Source organism: Cavia porcellus, unplaced genomic scaffold, assembly GCF_034190915.1.
Source record: "Cavia porcellus strain 051 isolate PalLab524CR breed Dunkin Hartley unplaced genomic scaffold, mCavPor4.1 scaffold_27, whole genome shotgun sequence".
NCBI lineage: Eukaryota > Metazoa > Chordata > Mammalia > Rodentia > Caviidae > Cavia > Cavia porcellus.
Window position 1 is genome coordinate 46,859,198 of NW_026947510.1, and position 20,005 is coordinate 46,879,202.

The following is a 20,005-nucleotide window of genomic DNA, read 5'->3' on the forward strand; positions in this document are numbered from 1 at the left end:
TCCTCCTTCCTCCTGTACAGATGCTTTTCCTCTTTGTTTTCTAAACTCAGTCATGTTCACTGCCTTTAAGATGCTATAGCACTTCAAAAACCTTCCCTCTAAGTTCCACACAAACAGAGCTCACCAACTCTTACCTTTGCCGAATTATGCTGGGATTAGCTGTCACCAAATGACTTTTGGATCCAACATCTTTAGTGTATTCACTTGACAAAGGAGGAAGGTTGCATCTAAAGACAGAAGAACAAGCATTTCAGAATGACTTAACACTTTTAAATCAAGTCAGCTATCAAGGCATAAATAGGGACTTTAATTCTAGCTCAATTCACAAATAACTGTATTTTACCACCTCTCCCTTTTAATAGACATTAGATGACTAATTAACCATCAGCATCTTTAAAGTGCTGTCAAAAGACTACTCCTGTTTTAGAAGAAAGAAAATGTCAGCTACAGAAGTAAATGATCTACCAAGCAAAAGAGACAGTAACTGGAATGTATTTATTCCATTTAAAATACTTGAGGTGCTAGGCCATGGAGTATTAGGCTTGAAATTAGGACTCAGGAGGTCATGTTCCCTGCATAACCGTAAACCTCAAGAAACACAGGAATTATACTTGCCCATGTTTTCCTTTCCTGTCCCCAAATATAAATCATAATAGTACAATCAGGGCAACACAACGTTCACTTAAATCAGTCCATGTCTGACTATTCTGACCAGTAGACAGTTTGTTTACTACTGAAGATACAATTACATGAAACCAAAGAACCAAAGATGGTGCGAGGATTCTGCACCATCCTGCATCCTCCAAGGAAAAGTTGCTCGTAATGTCTTCCCAGTGAGGCAAACAGCTGTTCACCTGGCTTGTCATTATGAAATGCAACTTACTTCCTGCCACAGAGTACAAGCTCAAGAAAACTTTGCAGATATGGGTGCTCACTACAGGCAAGTATCTAAATGAATGTCTAAAAAATAACAGCAATATGTTTCAGTGTAAATATCTGCCTTAACCCCTTCTAGGTGAACTTTCTTTAAGTGCAAATATCTGAGACAATTTCCTGTATCTCTTTTCTTAGGAAAAGCACACCATACAATTTTAGCTCCTCAGTTCCTAAATTGATAATTACACAAATTTATATAAAAGGCACATGTAATAGAGTCAAATTGTTTCTAATGAAGCATAATTGTGTAAAAGTGTTTCAAACTTTGCATTACTGCTTGTTGGCACAATTAACAGATATTAACAGCTAACGTGTCTTAGTAACGGTGCTCATGATACTGAAAGAGATCTGGCCTCAAAGTGGCAAGAAAGAAATATCCTTTAACTGTAAAGTAGAGTGGATGAGGAATGGGCTTAGTGGAGAAAAAACTTTAAATAGAGAAATCATAAAATTACTTTAAAACATTGTATACATATATTTAAGTACATGAAGCATACAGTTGAGCATAATTCAAAAGACACCCATTTATATCGTCTTCACCGTGATGCTGAGCCCAGAAACAATCACTGCTCTTTCCATCTCACAGGCCTTTCAGATGTACTGAACTCAACAATATTATTTTTCAAAGTGTTGCTTTTTTTTTCCCCTTTGGTCTTTTTCGTTTTTATCGGTACCGGGGATCGACTCACGACTGCCTGCTTGCAAGGCAGGCGCTTATGCCGCTGAGCTAAATCCCCAGCCCTAAAGTGTTGCTTTTGATTCTACAGCAAATATACACTTTGAAAAAGAGGAAATACTAGCATTTTAGAAGATGTATTTGAAAACGTCTACACAAGGAAATTATGCAATTATTATAATCTAGCCCTAAAAGTTTGCGCTGTGATCTGGTATATCTCTCTGCACAGGCAGGTCTGTTTTGGGGTCTCCTTTTCCACTTCTTGTGCCCACATAACCTAGAGTGTAGGATCACACTAGCCATATGCTTCCTAAACACTGTTTGAAAATGTTTCAATATTCTAAATGTGCCGCCTAAGAATGTGTGTTAACCACTTGTGTAAGTAGAACTGTAAGAGGTCAAGTAATAATTTAAAAATAATTTATTGACCTTTATTACTCCCACATTGGCAACCCCATATAAAGCTTGTTAAAATTTCAAATGTGATACAGAAATAATTCAATATTAATCCACAACACATACACATATAGCTTTAGTTACAATGCTATCTTCCTTGAATTCACTTCAGTGCTCACTTTTCTCATCATCCTATGATCGTTATGCTTCATACTGTGTTGGACACTCTAATCACGGATACTCATTAATTCCAAGCTTGGATCTATCAGTAGGATATACGGGGCCAACCGTCTTGTTTATCTGGGATAAATATTGTACTGCTAGGTAATCCCCTATGGTGCTTAGGTCTCATACATGTTAAATTGAAAATACTCATCTTCCTAAGGGAAGACACACACACACACACACACACACACACACACACACACACACGTGTGCACGCACACAGAGTCAGGAATAATAGAGAAAAATATTTATGGTATTGCTTCCTTCTATACCATCTCAAGGCCACTTGAACTCACTTAACTTCTTTGAACCTGTGAGCTTAATCCTACCAATGCTTACTTCCTAACATCAACGTGTGGAAAGAGCTAATAAACGTATGCACAAAAGCAATTTGAAAATTTAAAGTAAGCTGTGTCATTAATGCCACCTTCACAGAACCACAGGTAGAAGCAGAGTTACATAACAGAAAACCCTCTTCCTCAAGCCTATGAGAAGGCTGAGCTCCAGCAAAGGTAACGTAACATACCGCAGGTCACAGACATGACCAAGGGCAAGTGCTTGTCCTCCTAACCTGCAGTGATCCTCGTCTGCTCTGCAGCCTCACCTAAAGCCAACATATTGGAGTAGGTTCCTGAGCAGACCCAAGGCCTAACTCACCCAATCCTGCTCTCTAGGTTATTTCATCCAGTCTTGTGGCTTAAATCTCTATCTACCTCCACCACATAGTACTGTATTTTTCAGGACACTGCAACAGGCTCTGTTGCACATTACAGTATGGAAAAGCCTTTTCCCTAGCAAAAGGGAAAGAAGAGAAGACTCACTCACCCCGACAACGCTTCTACTCAGAAGCTCTTGCTGACCCCCCGCCATCTATGTCTTCGTTGTCCCAAAGCACAACCCCAGGACATAAGCCTACCTCAGAATTGTTCAACATGCCTTCCCAGAAGCCGCCCTAAAGCCCTATAATATGCAAAGTGCACAGTAAACTGCATTGCATTGATTTAAATTAAGAAAATTATTTTCTTTCCCCCATTTTCCTATTGCTTATATATACCGCAGAAGGAAAAAAAATTGGAATAGAGGTGAAAAAGACAGTGCCACACTGGAAAAAAAAAAGACGTTAGGGCACCCAAAGAAGGAAAAGCAGGTAAGGATGTCCCAACTCTGACACAGGCTTCACCAAATGACACTGGGTCTTTCCAGGAGCCTCCTCTCCTCATGCAGGTTTGGTTCATGGATCTTTTAGCTACTTCAGCCACTTCATTATTTAGCCCTACAAAAAACCCCACAAATGTAAAATCGCCCTGCCCCTTTGCTCAGCTTCCTGCCTTCTGTGTTGCTGGGGCCCTTGGCTCCCTGGTCACAAAGCCCTTTAGCCACTGGCTGGTGGTCCTTCCAACTTCACTGGAACTTTAGGGTCTGAGCTGAAAAACCTCCACAGAGTCTAATCTCCTGGACTTTCTCGGTGTTGAATATCCTGTTTTCCTACAACTTGTCTAATCATTCCCTGGATAAGCCAACCTCTGAAGTCTTGCACTCCAGTGGGCCACTCTTGGGTTTTTCTTCTCCATCCATGTCTCCCTCCTCTTTACCCCCTGAGCTCTGGGCACCCCCACAGGCTGACCCCCTCCCTTTCTCCTCTGCACAGTGCAGAGCCCAGTCCTTTCCCTGTCTCACATGCAGGCTTGTCTCTGACTTCTCACGCTGTCCAGGCCAGCTCTGCAGGCTGTCACCCCTGTCCTCCTCCCCTCTCATCTAATCTCAAACCTGCGCCAAGGCAATCCCTGGCTCTTTGCTCCCACACCAGACTGCTGAGTGCTGTGCTTAAAATCACCAACAGTGCCTCCCTACCCACACCATCAGCATGTCCTCATCACAACCCTGCAGGGGCCTCCACCTCTTCTAGGATCTGATGTCACCACTCTGCTCAGGCCCCTGCCCATGGTCTCCCTTTGTTTGAAACTTACTCCTCCTCCTCTTCCCCATTTTCCTAGTCAGGCACACAGGGAATCCCTTCAAATCCTACTCTGCTACTTTGAGATGCTTCTGTGAAAAACCAGGAAGACAAGGGTAAAGAATAAAATGAACACATTCGAGTGTTTATTCGTATGGAACTAGCCTTAGATAGAGCAATTTAGGAAGTTTCCAGCACCAGATTGTAACATCTCAAAGGAGGTCAAAGAAGGGGCATTTCTGTTTTCTTGGCTGTCCTGCTTAAGGGTCAGAGTGGGGACCTCTGTAGCCATGGGCTCTGGTGGCTTTGTATCTCATCCAGGCACTTTCCCTGGCTCCCCTTAGCACTCTCATGAACTCCATTGTGTAGGAGCTAGAGGGAAACTAAAGAGTGTGCTTCAGCTGATTAATGACAAATGACTAATTCTGAAAGGCCCTGGGCTCCTGGGAGGGGCGGGGACAGGAGAGAAGGCAGAGGCCGCGCTGTGGTGCTCTCTCTTACCGCATGACAAAATTTGCTGCATCTATTTGCCGGCCACAGCCACTCTTCTTCAGAATCCCACCATTTCCCACCACCGCGCATTTCTTCAATGGCAGCTGGAAGGGGGTTGCCTAGCAACAGAAAACAAGGCGGGTTTTCACTGCAAAGAACACACAACCCCACAAAAAGCATTGTTTACAGCAGAACCTTTGGAGGAAGCTGATTGAAGGCTGGGCCAGGCAAGAAGACCATGTGGAAAGAAAGATGCCAAGAGGTCAGTAAGGAGTACACTAGCCTGTTCCTTTGAAATTAAAAAGGCAAAACAAAAAACTCTCCTGAAGAGTATTTAAATATAATCTTTTCTGTCTTTGTCAAATTGGCCAAACACATAGTAGAGTGCATTTGCTAGGGGAAACAAACAAACAAACAAAAATCCAAACTAAGCCCAGAATTATTCTTAAAGATAATACACTAGAAACAAACTCAAAGGAATTCTATCTAGTTGCCTATTTGATTACAATTTCATTCATTCGTACTGTCAGTCACCTACGGCACGGAGGTTTCGGGGCATTTTCTATGCTGCTGAGGACATGTGCAAGGACACAGAAGTCACAGTCGCAGGAACCACAGCTTAGATGCAAGGGGAAGAGGAATGATAACTGCTGAAATGCTGAAGTTCTACAGAAGTGAGCACCTCTTGCTCAGGGGACGCGCCAGGAGGAGCAGGAAGGAACCTCTGCAGCTAAACAGGGAAAGCTTTCTCACTTGAGATGAGCCTGGAAGAAATAGGATACTGCCAGGAGGAGAAGGCAGCACAAACAAAGGCACGAAAGGCTTTGCTGAGGGCAAATGCTGTGTTTAGGAGCAAATGAGCACTTTGCCAGATGGTTCTGTCTAGAAGTTGGGCGTCATTTAGGGGCAAGTGACTTGAGTTGAACCAGACAGCATGTGAGTCTCTCTCTCTGCGAACAATAAGCTGGACTGCAAGGAAAATGTTCAGTGTCCCTGAGTGTGCCCTGGAGAGCTATTTATAGCACCAGGGAATATGGAAACCCAGCACTAGCACCTGGAAGCATAATGCATCATTTGGCCTCTTCTAGCAAGAACTGCCAGCTACAGAATTTCCTGCCTGCTGAAGCCAAGCCTAGCCATTGGGGTTCTTAGAGGAAGACCTTACATATATGTAAATGGTTCAGAAAATAACAGCATTGATACTAAATAGGCTGTCTTGGATGAATCTCAAGCAAACAATCTCAACTATACAAATGAGTAAATGGAACTGATACATGGATATCATGAGGTCTTCATAAAAATATCAAGTATTTAAATAAGTAAAAATATTTCATTCATTGGTAGTGGAGGTGAGCACTTAGTGCAGTTCAGAAGATTTTATTCCCTTGATTTCTACTATGTAAAAGAAGTAGCCAAAGCTATGGAAATTTTCTTGATAAAGATACAGTACTTAAAGTGTAAGCACCTGCAAACAGAGCATCAGGAATTCCCTGTATTACTAGAGCTGAGATAGTCAGCTCTGCAGGGCAAAATTAACAGAAGAGGGAAAACCCACCAATAGCATTCTAACAGATCTGGAATGGATGCATGGTGTTTTTATCAGTTGCCCCTGAGAATGAGTTTGGGATCAACAGCAGAAAAACATGAGTTAGATCAATAATTTGCTGGAGAATATTTAACTGTGTATCTTCAAGTTGTTTGAATATAGTTGTTTGCTTATTCCATAAATACTTAGCGTCTGCTATGTGTCAGGCACTGTCCTGGGTGATAAGGACACAAGTGAAAATCACTGTTGCCTTGGAGATTATAGTCTATGGGAGAGACAGATAAGAAATAAAGATACATGAGTGCACTGGTTAGCTTTCCTCCCTGAGACCAAACACATGATGGCCATAGCTTAAAAAGAGCTCTCTTTAAGAGCTCAGTTTCGGGGGTTGAAAGTTCATGGTAGGCTTGCTTCCAGAAAGAAACATGGCGGAAGGGCATGGGGAGGTAAAGCTGCTCAACTTACGGCATCTGGAAAGCAAAGTGCGGGTTCGGGGGGAGCCAGAAAGCAATGGACCAAGGTCACAAACCTGTGGCCCACCCAGACATATCAGAAATGTGCTTTATTAATCCCCTAGGTGACAAACCAGTTAAATGGACAGTCAAGATCAGCCATCACAATACGGGCCATGGAGCAGGTCAAAAGATGCTTCCAGAAAGGAACTGCAATTTGAATAGGATGTTAAGGGAAGAATTCTTAGGCTGCAAGTGAACGTACCCCAGAAGGAGACAAGGAAGCGAGCCATTCAGATACCTGTGGAAACAACTGGTGCACAGACCTGGAGACTCGAACATTTCCTCCATGGGAAGAGAGAGCAGATAGCCTGTGGTGTCTGAAAATGAGTCAACAAGGGAGAAGAAGAAGTCCGTAGACTGGAAACAAACTTTGCAGGATTTTTTAAGGCACGGGGAATGTTGGGAGCCGCGGCCGAGCCCGGTCGCCTTACTTGGCGGACGTGAGGCCTGTAGGAAAGAGCAAAGCCTGAGCTAGATTACCCCTCCCATCGAGTGTGCTAAGATGGCGCTTATCTCCTGCTTGGTAAACAACCCGCCCTGTAAGATCTCCTGCTTCCTGCTTGGTAAACAACCCGCCCTGTAAGATCTCCTGCTTCACAACCCGCCCTGTAAGATAGTCTGCCTAGTAACAACTGAACCCTATAAAAGTGAGTGCCTCTCCCGCCAAAGAAAGAAGAAGCAAAAGAAGCAGAAGAAGCACGCAAGGAGCCGCGGAGAGCGGACCGGTAGAGGCTTCGGGACAGACTGTAGGGAGAAGCACGCAAGGAGCCGCGGGGAGCGGACCAGAGGAGGCTTCGGCTGGGAGCGATCCCAGGGCAGGCTGTACGGAGAGAAAATAAAAGAAAAGGTTGTCCACTGCCAGACTTTGTCGTGTGTCCTTCCTGCCGGCCGGGAGCGACATCGACAGGGGAAAACTTCAGTTTTTATTGTACAATGAGAATCTCATCAAGCCGGGGGGTGGGGGATATGAAAAGCAGTGACATTACGGCATATGCTGGACTAATCACTGTGTTACTGTGCAAAGTGGCTGTAGGACGTCATGAACAGAAAAAGAAACCAGCGAGGAGTCTCTTTACTAATCCAGGTTGGGAATTTTGGTAACTTGGATCAGTAGGAGTGGGCATGTTTGAGGATGTGATTTGAAACTCAGTTTTAATGACAAGTTAAGCCTTAACATCAAGTGCGTAATGGCCATTTAGACGCACAAGTAGCAAAGTTAGGGGCTGGGGATTTAGCTCAGCGGCATAAGCGCCTGCTTGCAAGCAGTCAGTCGTGAGTTCAATCCCTGGTACAGATAAAAATGAAAAAAACAAAAAAAAAAACAAAACAAAACAAAAAAAACAAACAAAGTTAAGTTAGGCAAATGAGCAAGCATCAGGGAACCCGTCTTTCCTGGACAGAGAAAGTTGAAAGTGGTCAGCTTAACTATTAAAAGTCAAGAGATTGGCGGGAGAGTGAATGCAGACAGAAAAGAGATGTAAGAAAGACTAAAATTGAAAACAAAGTGAAGAAGGAAGGAAAATTTGCATCAAATGCTGTTGATAAATTATGTACAACAGCTTAAAATTGCCCCTGGACTTAGCAACACAGGAGCTGCTGGCAACCTTAACAAGGATTTGGCTTCGTAGTAAGGACAAAAGCCTGATCTGAGTTCACAGAGTTAAACATATAGCATATAATGGTTTATTTGAAAATGTAGATTCATGTGTCCTCAGCTAATATTTATTTTGATTTGTAAAAACTAACTTAAAACTTCTGTAATTGTTCAAGAGAGGTCTTTTTAAATCTCACATAGTGTCGATTCCAGGTTTGTTTGCTTGTTTTTTAAGTTTAGTGGTACAATTTAGGTATGCATAATGATCACATTAACTATAGGGAATTTGCATCTGTACATGATATACACTGATTTCCTCTTTTGTTTTTCCCATTCCTGTTCCCTCCTTGCAAACTTCTTTGCCCTCCCTGCTCACAAAGGGTTCCGCGTTTTGAGGCAGGACTAGAACAGGCAGAGCTGGGAAGCAATGACACAGCCTGGGACTCCATAGGACCGTTAGAGTTGGGGCAGCTATAGCACTCCCCTGAGTTTGGCTTCCCATTTTCAAAGGGGGACATTATCACACAGGTGCCTGTGAGATGACACATACAAAGCCACCCACAGGCTGGGCTCCTCGGATTCTCCTGGCCTCCTTTCATTCCTGCACTTCTTCTAGCAGAAATTCATGGATCTATTCAAGCCATAAAATGCCTAGATAAAACCGTGACTTATCTAGCTGCATCTTAATGATCTGGAATAATTTCATTAGCAGACAATTTGCTATTTTATGCACACCTATTAACATAACCCCAAAAGTCCAGGGATTTAAAAAACATAACAGTCACTTTTGACATCTTTCTGGTAATATTTGGTTGCTCTTTGTCTTCTTCGTTGTGTCAATTGTTAGCACTTGCACAAGCAATTTCATTTCAGTATATATTCTCAAGTTTCTGGGTATACCCTTCTAAGTGATTGGTAATACATCCATGAACAGTAATAGCACCCCATAGCTTTGCAGAGGAAAACAATTAATGGAAGAAATATTATGAATTTTTATTCTAGATAAACATCAGTAACAGATTACCTTGTCATTATTCTCCCTTAGACACAGAATGTACAATTTGGCAATGGTCAATGCTCTCCATAATGATTTAGAACAAGCTATGGTCCTTTATGGATATAGCACGTAGAAGAAATTTTAGCCTCCATTGTCCCATAAACATTATGATTTTGATAGTGTTTTCATTAAAACACTGCATGCTCTCTTTTGAAATATATTTCCTTCTACCCATGCAAGAAAATACCTACTAGATCTGAAACTGTAGTACTGTAACACTCCTGTCAAACTTAAAAAATATTCTAAATGAAAGAGAAGATTAAGGTAGATGAAATAAATTATAGTGATGAGCTCAAAATTTTTTTCAACTCTTGCATAGCTATTAATTCAATTTATAGATTTTCTTTTCCAACTTTTTCTCCCATAATTTTCTTCTGTTAATGGCCAGTTTCTCAATATCATATTATACTATGCATCAAGAATTCTAATTTGCCAGGTCCTTCAACTCCTCAGTGACTCTCTGGAAACAGACTTAGGAAACTTTTAATTTAGGAAGGTTAAAAAAAAAGAAACAAAAATTAGAGTCTTTCATGTTTTATGACATGGCTGAGGGTGAAAAGACCGTTAGAGGCTGGAAGACTTTTTCAGAAATGAACTGCAGGTTCAAATGGTGATAACATTTCTGGCTGACAATATGACTTCTGAAAGAATGTTACTAAAATCTGAAGAATTTAAGCTGTTTTTGTGCCCTGAGTAGATAGCAGCAGAGCATTCTCCAAATCGTTTACAGCTAGGTGAATGAAACATGGTTTCCAGGGTCATATGCAAAACGTCTCCTCTTCCTCTTTCCCACATGCAGTCCACGTAGAGCAACCAAGAGCCGAGAGCGAGTCTCCACCTTCACCCCCGACACAGTGCGGCTGAGTCACTGGCACAGGGACCCTGTACCCACTCCTCTTCCACAATTCTAACTAGAAGTCCTGACCGGTAACTATACTGCCTCTAATATGCAGTTAACCACCGCAGTCACCAAAGGCTTTGGAGTTTCCTCTGGTCTTGAAGGGAAGGAGGAAGTAGGAAATGTATGGAAGAGAAATGTAAATCCCTCAGCAAAAACAAACCGGATTAAACAGTGTTGTGATGACTATTTTCACAGGCATGTACAATATTTTGCTAAAGAGCATCTCTGATTAGAAATTAAGCTACACCAGGTTTTGAAAGAGGCTGCCTTTGAGGCAGATCAACAATTTCAAAAATTAGCATCACGTGATACAAAATCAGAATCTAAGAATAAAAAGTGTCCCATAGAACCACTAAAGGGCCAAACTAGAGATCAAGGACGCTGGGTCTTGTGTCTCTATATCTAAGTTATAAAAATCATCCTTAAATCCAGTATCTTTGGGAATACCAGGAATCTAACATTTGGGATCCCAGAAGAAACCCACTCAGATCCTATCAGCAGCAGAACTCTGCTGAAACTGACTTAAGGCCTAAACAGACTTGAAGAGGATCTGAGGCTCTAGCGCTCATAAAAACTGACTCAGATTCAATCAGATTAAGCGCTATAAATAGATGAAAAATGGCCAATTTAATATCATTAGTTCCAAAAATTATCTTAGCAACAAATGTGTATTTTTCATGTTCTTTTTTAATGAAGATGACAATGAAAGAACTGTTTTAACTTTAATACACTATGTGCACTATTTGATTATGACTCCTCCAGAATTCACTGCTTCACTGTCATATTCTTAAGTGCACAGAATATTTTTAAACTGCTTTGTTTTATTCTTCTTCCTCTGGCAACCTTCTTCTCTCTTGTATTCCTACATTTCTTGTTTTGTTGCTGCTATACAGGAAGCGTAACATTATTATTTATGGATAAAATTGTTTTAGATAATTAAGTTTCCAGTTTAGTTTTGGTGGTTTCATTGCACAAGTAACTTTGTGTGGTACTCATTTAGCTGGAGGAGTTGATACTTTAACACTTGACAGTTGTGATGAAAATACAGTGAATGTTTTACTTTTTTAATTATCGCTCCTGATAATACTTCCCTTGCTTCAAAAACACTTAACCTGTTACTCCTGCCGCTTTCTGAAGCAGTTTAAGTCTTCTTTCAGGTCTTTAGTTGCACTAGCTGTCTTGATGTGCTGAAATGATGCAAAATATTTACCATTCATGGTCATTCTGACATTTAAGAGCCAGAAATTGCAAGCTCAGTAAGGTGGATGACTGCGATCTTTCATAAGCCTGCCTTTCTTTGGGTGGCATGTAGCACTGTATTTTTTTTTTTTTATCACATCTTGTAGATGCTCAGAAATGAGGGCTTTTAGAACTACTTCAGAAAGTTACAAGACCCATCCTTGAAGCAAGTGGGAGCAGCAGGAGGAAGATCAAGGGCATTGTGTCTTTTACAGTAACTCTTTAAATTTCACCATTTACCATATATCTCAATCTCACCTTATACACAGGAAAACTGTTGTGTTTTGGTTTTGTGATGTGTAAGTTTTTCAGTTTAGTGGGGGCTTGTTGCTGGCTACTAATCTCCAAACTCTCTTCTCCTAGGTAAGAAGGGGGTACTCATCCCCCTTATGTGCCTTAAAGCCAGAAAATTTACCAATGCAGTATTTGGAACACCATAAAGCAAGACACCATGGTGAAGAATGAATGTCAGTATTAGATATGAATCTCAAATCACAACAAAAAAGCAGAGATTTTGCTTTGTGAGCCTTTGGGGAGATCAAAAAAAAAATCCCTATATGCCACCTGCTATGAGTCACCATGCCAAATCTTATGCCTGCCTTCATGATGAAAATCTCCAAGTTTGTCCACAAGAACATCAACACACACTTAGGTGCACACCAACCTACTCATTTCTATGTACCCTCACCTATGGATCCACATGGACTCCCACACATAATTATGCTTCACCCACACACATAATTTAATTTCTTGCCCATATGTTAATTATATCCTCAACTTAGGCATCTAAATACACCCCCTGCCTCACATCTAATTACAGCCCCCTCTTATGAATGTAATTACACCATTCAGCCACCCATCTAATTATGCCCTCCTTGACATAGTTAATTGTACTGCCCTGCTCAAGGACCTAATTACATTCTAACCAGTGCATCAATTAAACCCCCAACCCTCCAACAATATTCCTCAAATGCACATCTCTTTATCTCTGTCTCCAATCCGTTACTACTCCAGCTAAGGGTTGGCAACTTCCAATAAGTGAATTCCTAACAAGCAGGGCACCCAGGTCCCCAGGCAAAATAATGCGAGAGTTAAGCCCAAGCCAGCTTCAGCCCTTTCCAGTAAGTAAACTTACTTTAACATGCATTTGCTTTTTCAGGTATTTAACAAGACGCTTGGAAGTCCAAATTAAAATTTCAGCCGTTTACTTACTTTGCATTTGAAAATATTTTTATGATGAAAATATCTAGTAATTAGTTCATTTATTCCAGAGAAAAATGCTCATTTACAGATATTTAGTTATTGAACCCTTAAGAAAACATTACCCAAAACTTTCTCTAGGGATATATATTTCTGAGTACTAATTACTGAATATTTGCAGATCCCTACATTCAAGGACACTTACTGCTCTTCAATTTTATGAAAACCATTTCCCAAAAAGCTGCTGTTAAGAACTTGTATACTCCATTCTTCTAATAAAACTGTGATTTCAAAAAAGATAAATTTAGTATTATCATGCTTTCTGCACATGATACATCTCTAGAAATTGAATGATATGAATATATACTAGGTATTGTTTGTCATTTAAAACTTGTTATTCAATTGGTTAAAAAAATAATATCTAAACAATCCAGAGAGCATTGTGTATTTCACATACAATTTGTCATTTCTAGATACATTTCTAGATTGCATATAGCATCATTTTGTGCCACCATTGACTATATTTATTAAACATTTCAAAACCAAGTCTCAGTTCACTGAAATTTACTACTGATGTCATTTCTGACTCATGAATGCCAAAGCAGTAAACAAAAATTGTGTCTATCCTATACCAGAGGTTGGCCACATTTCAAACATCCTCAAAAATTAAATGGAATTTTATTATGGTGGAATGGTAAAAAAAAAAAAAAAAGTGTAAAAATCATTTACATTTCAAAGGTAAGGGCAGAAAGCAGAAGCAACAGCCAGAGGAACTGAGCCTCACCCTTCTGGAAGTCCTTGCAAGTTACACTTCCTTCCCTGGAAATCCCACTGATAGATTCCTTTTCTCTAACGATAGAAAGTTCTTCTTCCTGTCATTGAACATCAGCCCTGAACCCCTCCTGTCTGCATCAGAATCCTGGCTTTAACGTTTCCTGTAGGACCAGGGGCAAGCTAACCGTAATCCTTCAGCCTCTGTGCTAACGGTACCCACTCCAGACAGTGGCTATGAGGATTAAAGTTATTTGTGGCACAAAGTAAGCAACCAAGAACTGTCATTTTTGTTTTTAATGAACCAAAATATTCTTATGACACAGACTAGAAATCTCAAAGTCATCTTTGCACAGCTCTTTCTTCGGATCACCCTCATACCTACCTCTACAGAGGTTCTAATATTCTTTACTGCTTTACCTTTAATGCAAGTACTGAAAGAAAATGCTGTCTTACTTTTGGTTACTTATGACTTCTGTCCACTTCTGGCTTGTGCCCTTCCTCAATCCTTCATTCTTACTCAAATTCTTCTTAAGTAAAGTCTGGTACAAATGACTTGCTTACTACAAATTATGCCAAGTTTTCCCCTGCCTACAGACAAAACGTTTGGGATTTTCACCAATACACCCAACATCCTGCCCATTCTTTTCTGCCACCCATTTCTATGCAGACACCCAATTTTCCCTCTATACCTTTTTAATCTTCCTTGTGGATCTTCTCCTGAATTTTGGGCCACCTACCTTTACTAAAGCTGTTACCTCTTCTTCCTCCCTCTATTTACCCTACTGTTATCTACCTACCAAATTATTTTTCACCTTTACAATCTGTAAAATGTCTGCAGGGATTGTTCACAGTAAAATCCCCTACAAATTCAAAGGATGCTTAACAATGGAAGCAAATCAGAAGCACATTAGAATTCATTTGTGCTCAATGAGTCATGAGAATTACATATTAAAGCTGTGCACAATGGCTTGTAAATATAGGTGGAATTGAATCAAATCACTTCTTTAATACTTCAGAGATTTCTAAACTCATCACTGCTAGGGCTGCATTTTGTTTGGCAATGTGTTTGTTCATATTTCTCAAATAAGGTGCTATGCAAAAAGTCCCCATACAAACCAAAACATGGAAAAACAAAAGACAATACTGTTTGTAGTAGAGGTGGTTCCTTCTCTTTGATCTTTTACTTTTGGAAGTGCCACCTAGACACCCCAAGGAATGTGATGGTGCAAAAATACTTCCATATAACCAGACTCAATGTTTTTCCCCCCAGAAATTAAAAACTATAAATATCAAGTAAGTTACAAGTATGGCTACATGGCAAGTACTCAGTGTCAACCAATCATGTTCCCATCCATATTCCAAGTAAGGGTTAAAAACCAGACATCCAGTTAGGTGTCTGTTCCAATAAATGGTGGTTTGGAGCTGGGCATGGTGGGACATGCTTGGAATCCCAGCCCTCTGGGAGGCTGAGGTAGGAGAATCACATGTTTACTCCCAGCCTGAGCCAAAATAGAAAAGTGACGGGGGTGTAACTCAAGGTGTACTGGGGACTGCAAAACACACGAGTGCAATCCCTAGCACCACCAAAAACAAAAACAAACAAACAAAAAAAAAAAATGGTGGGTGAATTAAGACATCCATCTTGCTTTCAACTATAGTGAGTAATCATTCAGTAGAGTCATTTAGCATTGGCAGCAGATTGCCAGACTGTTAATCCAATTGAACTGATTAGGCAACTGAACTAGGAGGACTAAGCTCAATTGCCTGCTAATTAACTATCTGCATTTGTAAAAAAGCAAGCTCGAGATTGATTGTCTCATATATAACTATTTCTTTCTATTAAATGATAAAGAATTCGAACAAAACATTCTTTTGGGGACTAAAAGAATGCTGCTGCTACCGTGACTGATGCTGCCCCACCTTTACTTCCCAGACTCTATGAAAAGCATCTGTCATCCTTTCTTAATAAGAAAAGCCAAAGAAGTTGATTCCAGAGTGTTCTTTAATGCCAGGATGGCTCCCTTGTTATCTCTCAGGACCCCTGTAAGTCTCTAATCAATGGAATTTTATAGCCTCTAAATTTCCCGTTCAATACCTTTATTATTTTTCTTTACCTGCCTCTCTTTTTTTCACAGTGTGGCTTAGGATGTACATCAAAGACGTATACTCTTGCTCATATCAGCTCTCCTAAAATAGAATCTCTGGGTAGAGCTTAGAAATCTGAAGCTCCCCACATAATTCATGTGCAGAATCAAGATTGTGACCAATGTCTGCCCACTCCAGATCCTGTCAACTCTTAGATATGATCTAAAGGCTTCCCTCCCTGACCAATCTTATCTCCTGGGATTGGCATCTACATCCCACCCAACCCCCACTGAAACACCTCCAGCACTTACAGTCAGTCCTGCAGCAGGACACTCTGACACTTGGCATGAGGTACCACCTTACCAGTTGCAGGCTTGCACACCGCCTGTGGCTTGAGTAAGGATTAAGTGTGTCCTGCAAGCATTCGTGTATTAGACACACTTGGTCCTCAGAGTGGAGATGCTGGCAGGTAGAACCTTTAAGAGGTAGAACCAGTGGGTGAGAGGGTACATTCTACTCTAGAACCCAGGCAAAGCCACACAGACTTACACTTACCCAATCAACATAGACTATTTTTCAATTTTTCACTGTGACAAGCAACATTACTATACTTTGAATTGTGGCATAACCAGGAGGGTAGGTGAAGGGGGGAGAGGTGGTAACCCTCTCTATTTCTCTCCTTTGATATGAACAACAGAGTTAATTTTATGTAAGGCATCAGAGAAAGGCCTTCTTTCAATAGAGGTGCCATCATTAACCCATTCCACTCAGAAAGATTTCTCCTGCTGCTACTGCCCTGCTACACTGAACGCTGGTCCAATTATTCCGTTAATTAAGATGAAGCCTTAGGGGGCTCGGGATTTAGCTCAGCGGCATGAGCGCCTGCCTTGCAAGCAGGCAGTCACGAGTTCGATCCCTGGTACTGATAAAAAGGAAAAAGACAAAAAAAAAAAGATGAAGCCTTAGACATGGAATTACTGGGTTAGGTTATAAGCACACATTTAAGGTTTTGATTCACACTCCTCAGTTACTCATCAGATGACTGTAATACCAGCATGCCTGCCCCTGGGTCTCTACTTTCTTACCTGACTTCCTTCAAACAACTTAGATAACATCAACGAAAATTAACAACTCAACATGCATAGTGGGAGGCGGAGATAGGTGGATCACAAGTTCAAGTCCAGCCTGGGCAAGATAGACCCTGTTTTTACCCTTTCCCCCACATTTAAAAAAAGGATAGGTTTGTGGTGAAGGCCTGGGCTCAATCCTCCCTTGAGAAGACCTGATAATCTTCTTCCATGAGAAAAACACAAATGGGAATTCACTTACCTAATCTACAGCTATTTTACGCATACCAAGGAAAAGACTTAATTATACTGTACTTATATGATAATCGTTTTGTTATGAATGAATCTAAGTAAAAGGGAATGTAGTTTCGAAGGTTCGATTTGCAAACTTAGGCTTCAGCGGGTCTCAGTTCAAATTCTGACTTGAGATCACAATTTGGAATCAGTCTCTAAGAAATCCCAGACAAGTCACGTAACATCTCTCAGCCTCAGTTTCCACAAGTAAAATGGAGACCATAATACCAGCTTTATAGCTTGAGGTCATCAGACAATGCGTGCAAAACATTTAGCAAAGAGCCTAGCAATAGTAAATTCTCAGCAAACTATAGCTACACAGTATATCTACAAAACTCAATTAAATTACAGAAACACAAAGAACCCAACACTTTGCCAGATTTTCCCTAATATATTTCACTTTGAACAATATTTCTCAGCCATTTTGCCTAAAATGTTATATTCCTAGATACTGAATCCATTTATTTTAATAAATGTATCTATTATTTCTAATTTAAAACAAAAACGTGGAATTTAAATTCAAAAGTCCCATATAATTTTACCTCTCAATAGATATGCTAATATATTTCAATTAAGAAACTTGTGTAGGAGCTGTAAGCAGTTTATATTAATTGCTTTGTTTGGATATGTGCTGGCTATAAAATTATAATTAGCAAATGGAAACATATTTGAAACTTCATGAAAATGTCTTTTTTTCCTGTTTACTCACTGGCACCCACTTCACTTCCTACCCCGCCCTCATCTCTCTTAAAATCAAGGCTGCCTTCCACAGGAGACAGGATAGATTCTTTATGTCTGCATTTCCCATACATGCATAGGTTTCCTTTTTCTTCCGAGAAGAACCTTAAGAAAATGAAGCTTTTCTCATTTTGACAGCACTAGCTTTCAGGGATCCTTTGGCTCCCATCTCTCTTAACCAAGTGCATGAAAAAACCAATTTGCATTAGACAGGATGATTTTCTTTCAAGAGCACTAAACACACTGCCAAGCCCACAAGAAGCACTGGCAGTGGCAGGTTTGGGGCTGGCCAATGTAATCCGCAGCGCTTCTCAAGCACATTTGAATTAAAGAAAACTTCATAGACAGATGGAATAATAACATATGTAAACTCTGCATTTTTACATTTAACATACCAAAATTATTCCTTCAGTCAGCTCTTAAGTGCCCAAGTCATCAAAATGACCCCTGAGCGAAGGAGAATATAATAATTACATATACAGATTATAGCAGCAGAGGATTTTGCCACATGTCACTTTGAGATGATTCCTGAACCTCAGCCTCAGTTTCTTCAGCTGTAAAATGGGGGGAAATAGAAGAAACTACCTCCAGAGATATTAAAAGAAATAAATAAAATGACAATTAGGAAAAGTATCACTTAGAAGCCACAATAAGGTTGACACTTACAAATCACCCAGTAAATATACTATTCAAGGTGCCATTTCCCATTTGCCCCAAGAATACTCACTTGTAGATGTGGCCCTTGTAGGTATAGCATTTACCCAGCCACAACTCACTTATTACTGCCCTAATCTCACCCCCAAAGTTCGCCAGTTAATTATTGTTTTTCCTTTTATTATTTTTGTATCATTCTAGCACACCGACAATCTCTGGAAAAAAAAGACATTCTATTTGGGCAACCTCTTTTGAGTAATGGGATTCTCATAGATAAATACAGCATTTTTTTTGTCTTTTTGAGACAGAGTCTTGCTAAGCATTTCAGGCAGACCCTGAACTCACTTTGTAGCCCAGTCTGATCTCAAATTTGCAAAGATCCTCTTGCCTCAGCCTCTAGAGTGCTGGGATTACAGGTGTGTGCCACCATGCCCAGCTTAAAATACAGTAATTCTCCATTGCTGCAAATTAAACAAACACTGGTAGCAGCCTGCATTTGCCCCCCTAATCAGGAAATGGGTTAGAAGCGGGAAGGCTCCAGCTTTCTTACTGTCCTGGTCTCTTCCCCTTTATGCTGCTATTCCCAGGCTCTCCTCCCTATCGAGGACTTCCCTGGCCCCTGCACTATGAACCCTTCCAGACGGGAAATGTGAAAGGAAGTTTCTACACATCAAGACCTCGAGGGTATAATGTCATGGCTTAGGCCTAAAATGTCCCCCAAATTCTCAGGTGGGGCCTGGTTGGTGGGGCTGGTCCAGGTCACTGTAGCCTAGTCCCCAGCTCCTCCCTTCTCTTGCTTCCCTGCAAGACCTGGGTTGAGCACCTTTGCCCACGCCCCTCTGCCATTCTGTTTCCACCTTGGAGCCCTCCAACGGTGGACTAAATACAAGAGGAGGCCAAATGAAACTTCTCCTTTATGTTGTGGGTGTTGGGCACTTCATCCCAGTGACAAGAAAAGCGACTAAGACATAACCGAAAACACAAAACTTAACGTTTCCTTCGGGCACCTCTTTCTAAAGACATGGCATAAACCATGACATTTTACTACCACTACTTTTAGCAATATGGTCACAGTTTGTCTTTTTCCCCCAAAGCCTAGTGACCCTCACTTCCTCCACCTGGTGTTCTATACATTTTTATACCTAAATGTTCGCTTCCCTAAGCCCGAATCTTCATCTTAATATCTTTCCTTGCGTCTACTTGTTCATCACCCAAAAGGCTGGCAATAAAATTACGAAATGTCTTAAGAAGTCAAGGACTGTCATTTAATTTTTGACCTTTTATAGTTTGAATTTTGAAGACTGCAGATCTCTCTCTCTCTCTCTCTCTCTCTCTCTCAGGGACCGTTTCCTTGAAATGTGATTAGAATCTGAAGAAGTCCTTTGAGGGATTACTTATATCCTTTCCTAATTCCAGAAAAGCCCCAAGGTCCTGAAGTCAAAAATGACTGTTGCAACTGTCCCCAACACTCATTCAGCCTAGTGTCTATAATCTGGCTGAAAACCTTTTTCCTGCTGTGAGTTTCAAGGGGTTAAACATTATTACTGTCTCTGGCAAGAGGCTGTCTTCAAGGTTTATCGACTGGCTTGTTTCCCAAACATATTGGCTCCATAGCCTTACAAAGACTAAAATGAATGCTGTCTTCCAGCAGCTGAGCCAAGA

General features: G+C 40.8%; 1 protein-coding gene across 1 annotated transcript in view; it reads right to left on the reverse strand.

Moving 5' to 3' along the window:
- St8sia1 (ST8 alpha-N-acetyl-neuraminide alpha-2,8-sialyltransferase 1) overlaps positions 1–20,005 on the reverse strand; it is a 139,770-nt gene that overhangs the window by 57,422 nt on the left and 62,343 nt on the right. The window contains exons 3-4 of the mRNA XM_003470448.5: positions 4,689–4,798; positions 135–227 (exon numbers count right to left, since the gene is read on the reverse strand). Of these exons, the coding sequence (XP_003470496.1) occupies positions 135–227; positions 4,689–4,798 (203 nt within the window). The remainder of the gene's footprint in view (positions 1–134; positions 228–4,688; positions 4,799–20,005) is intronic.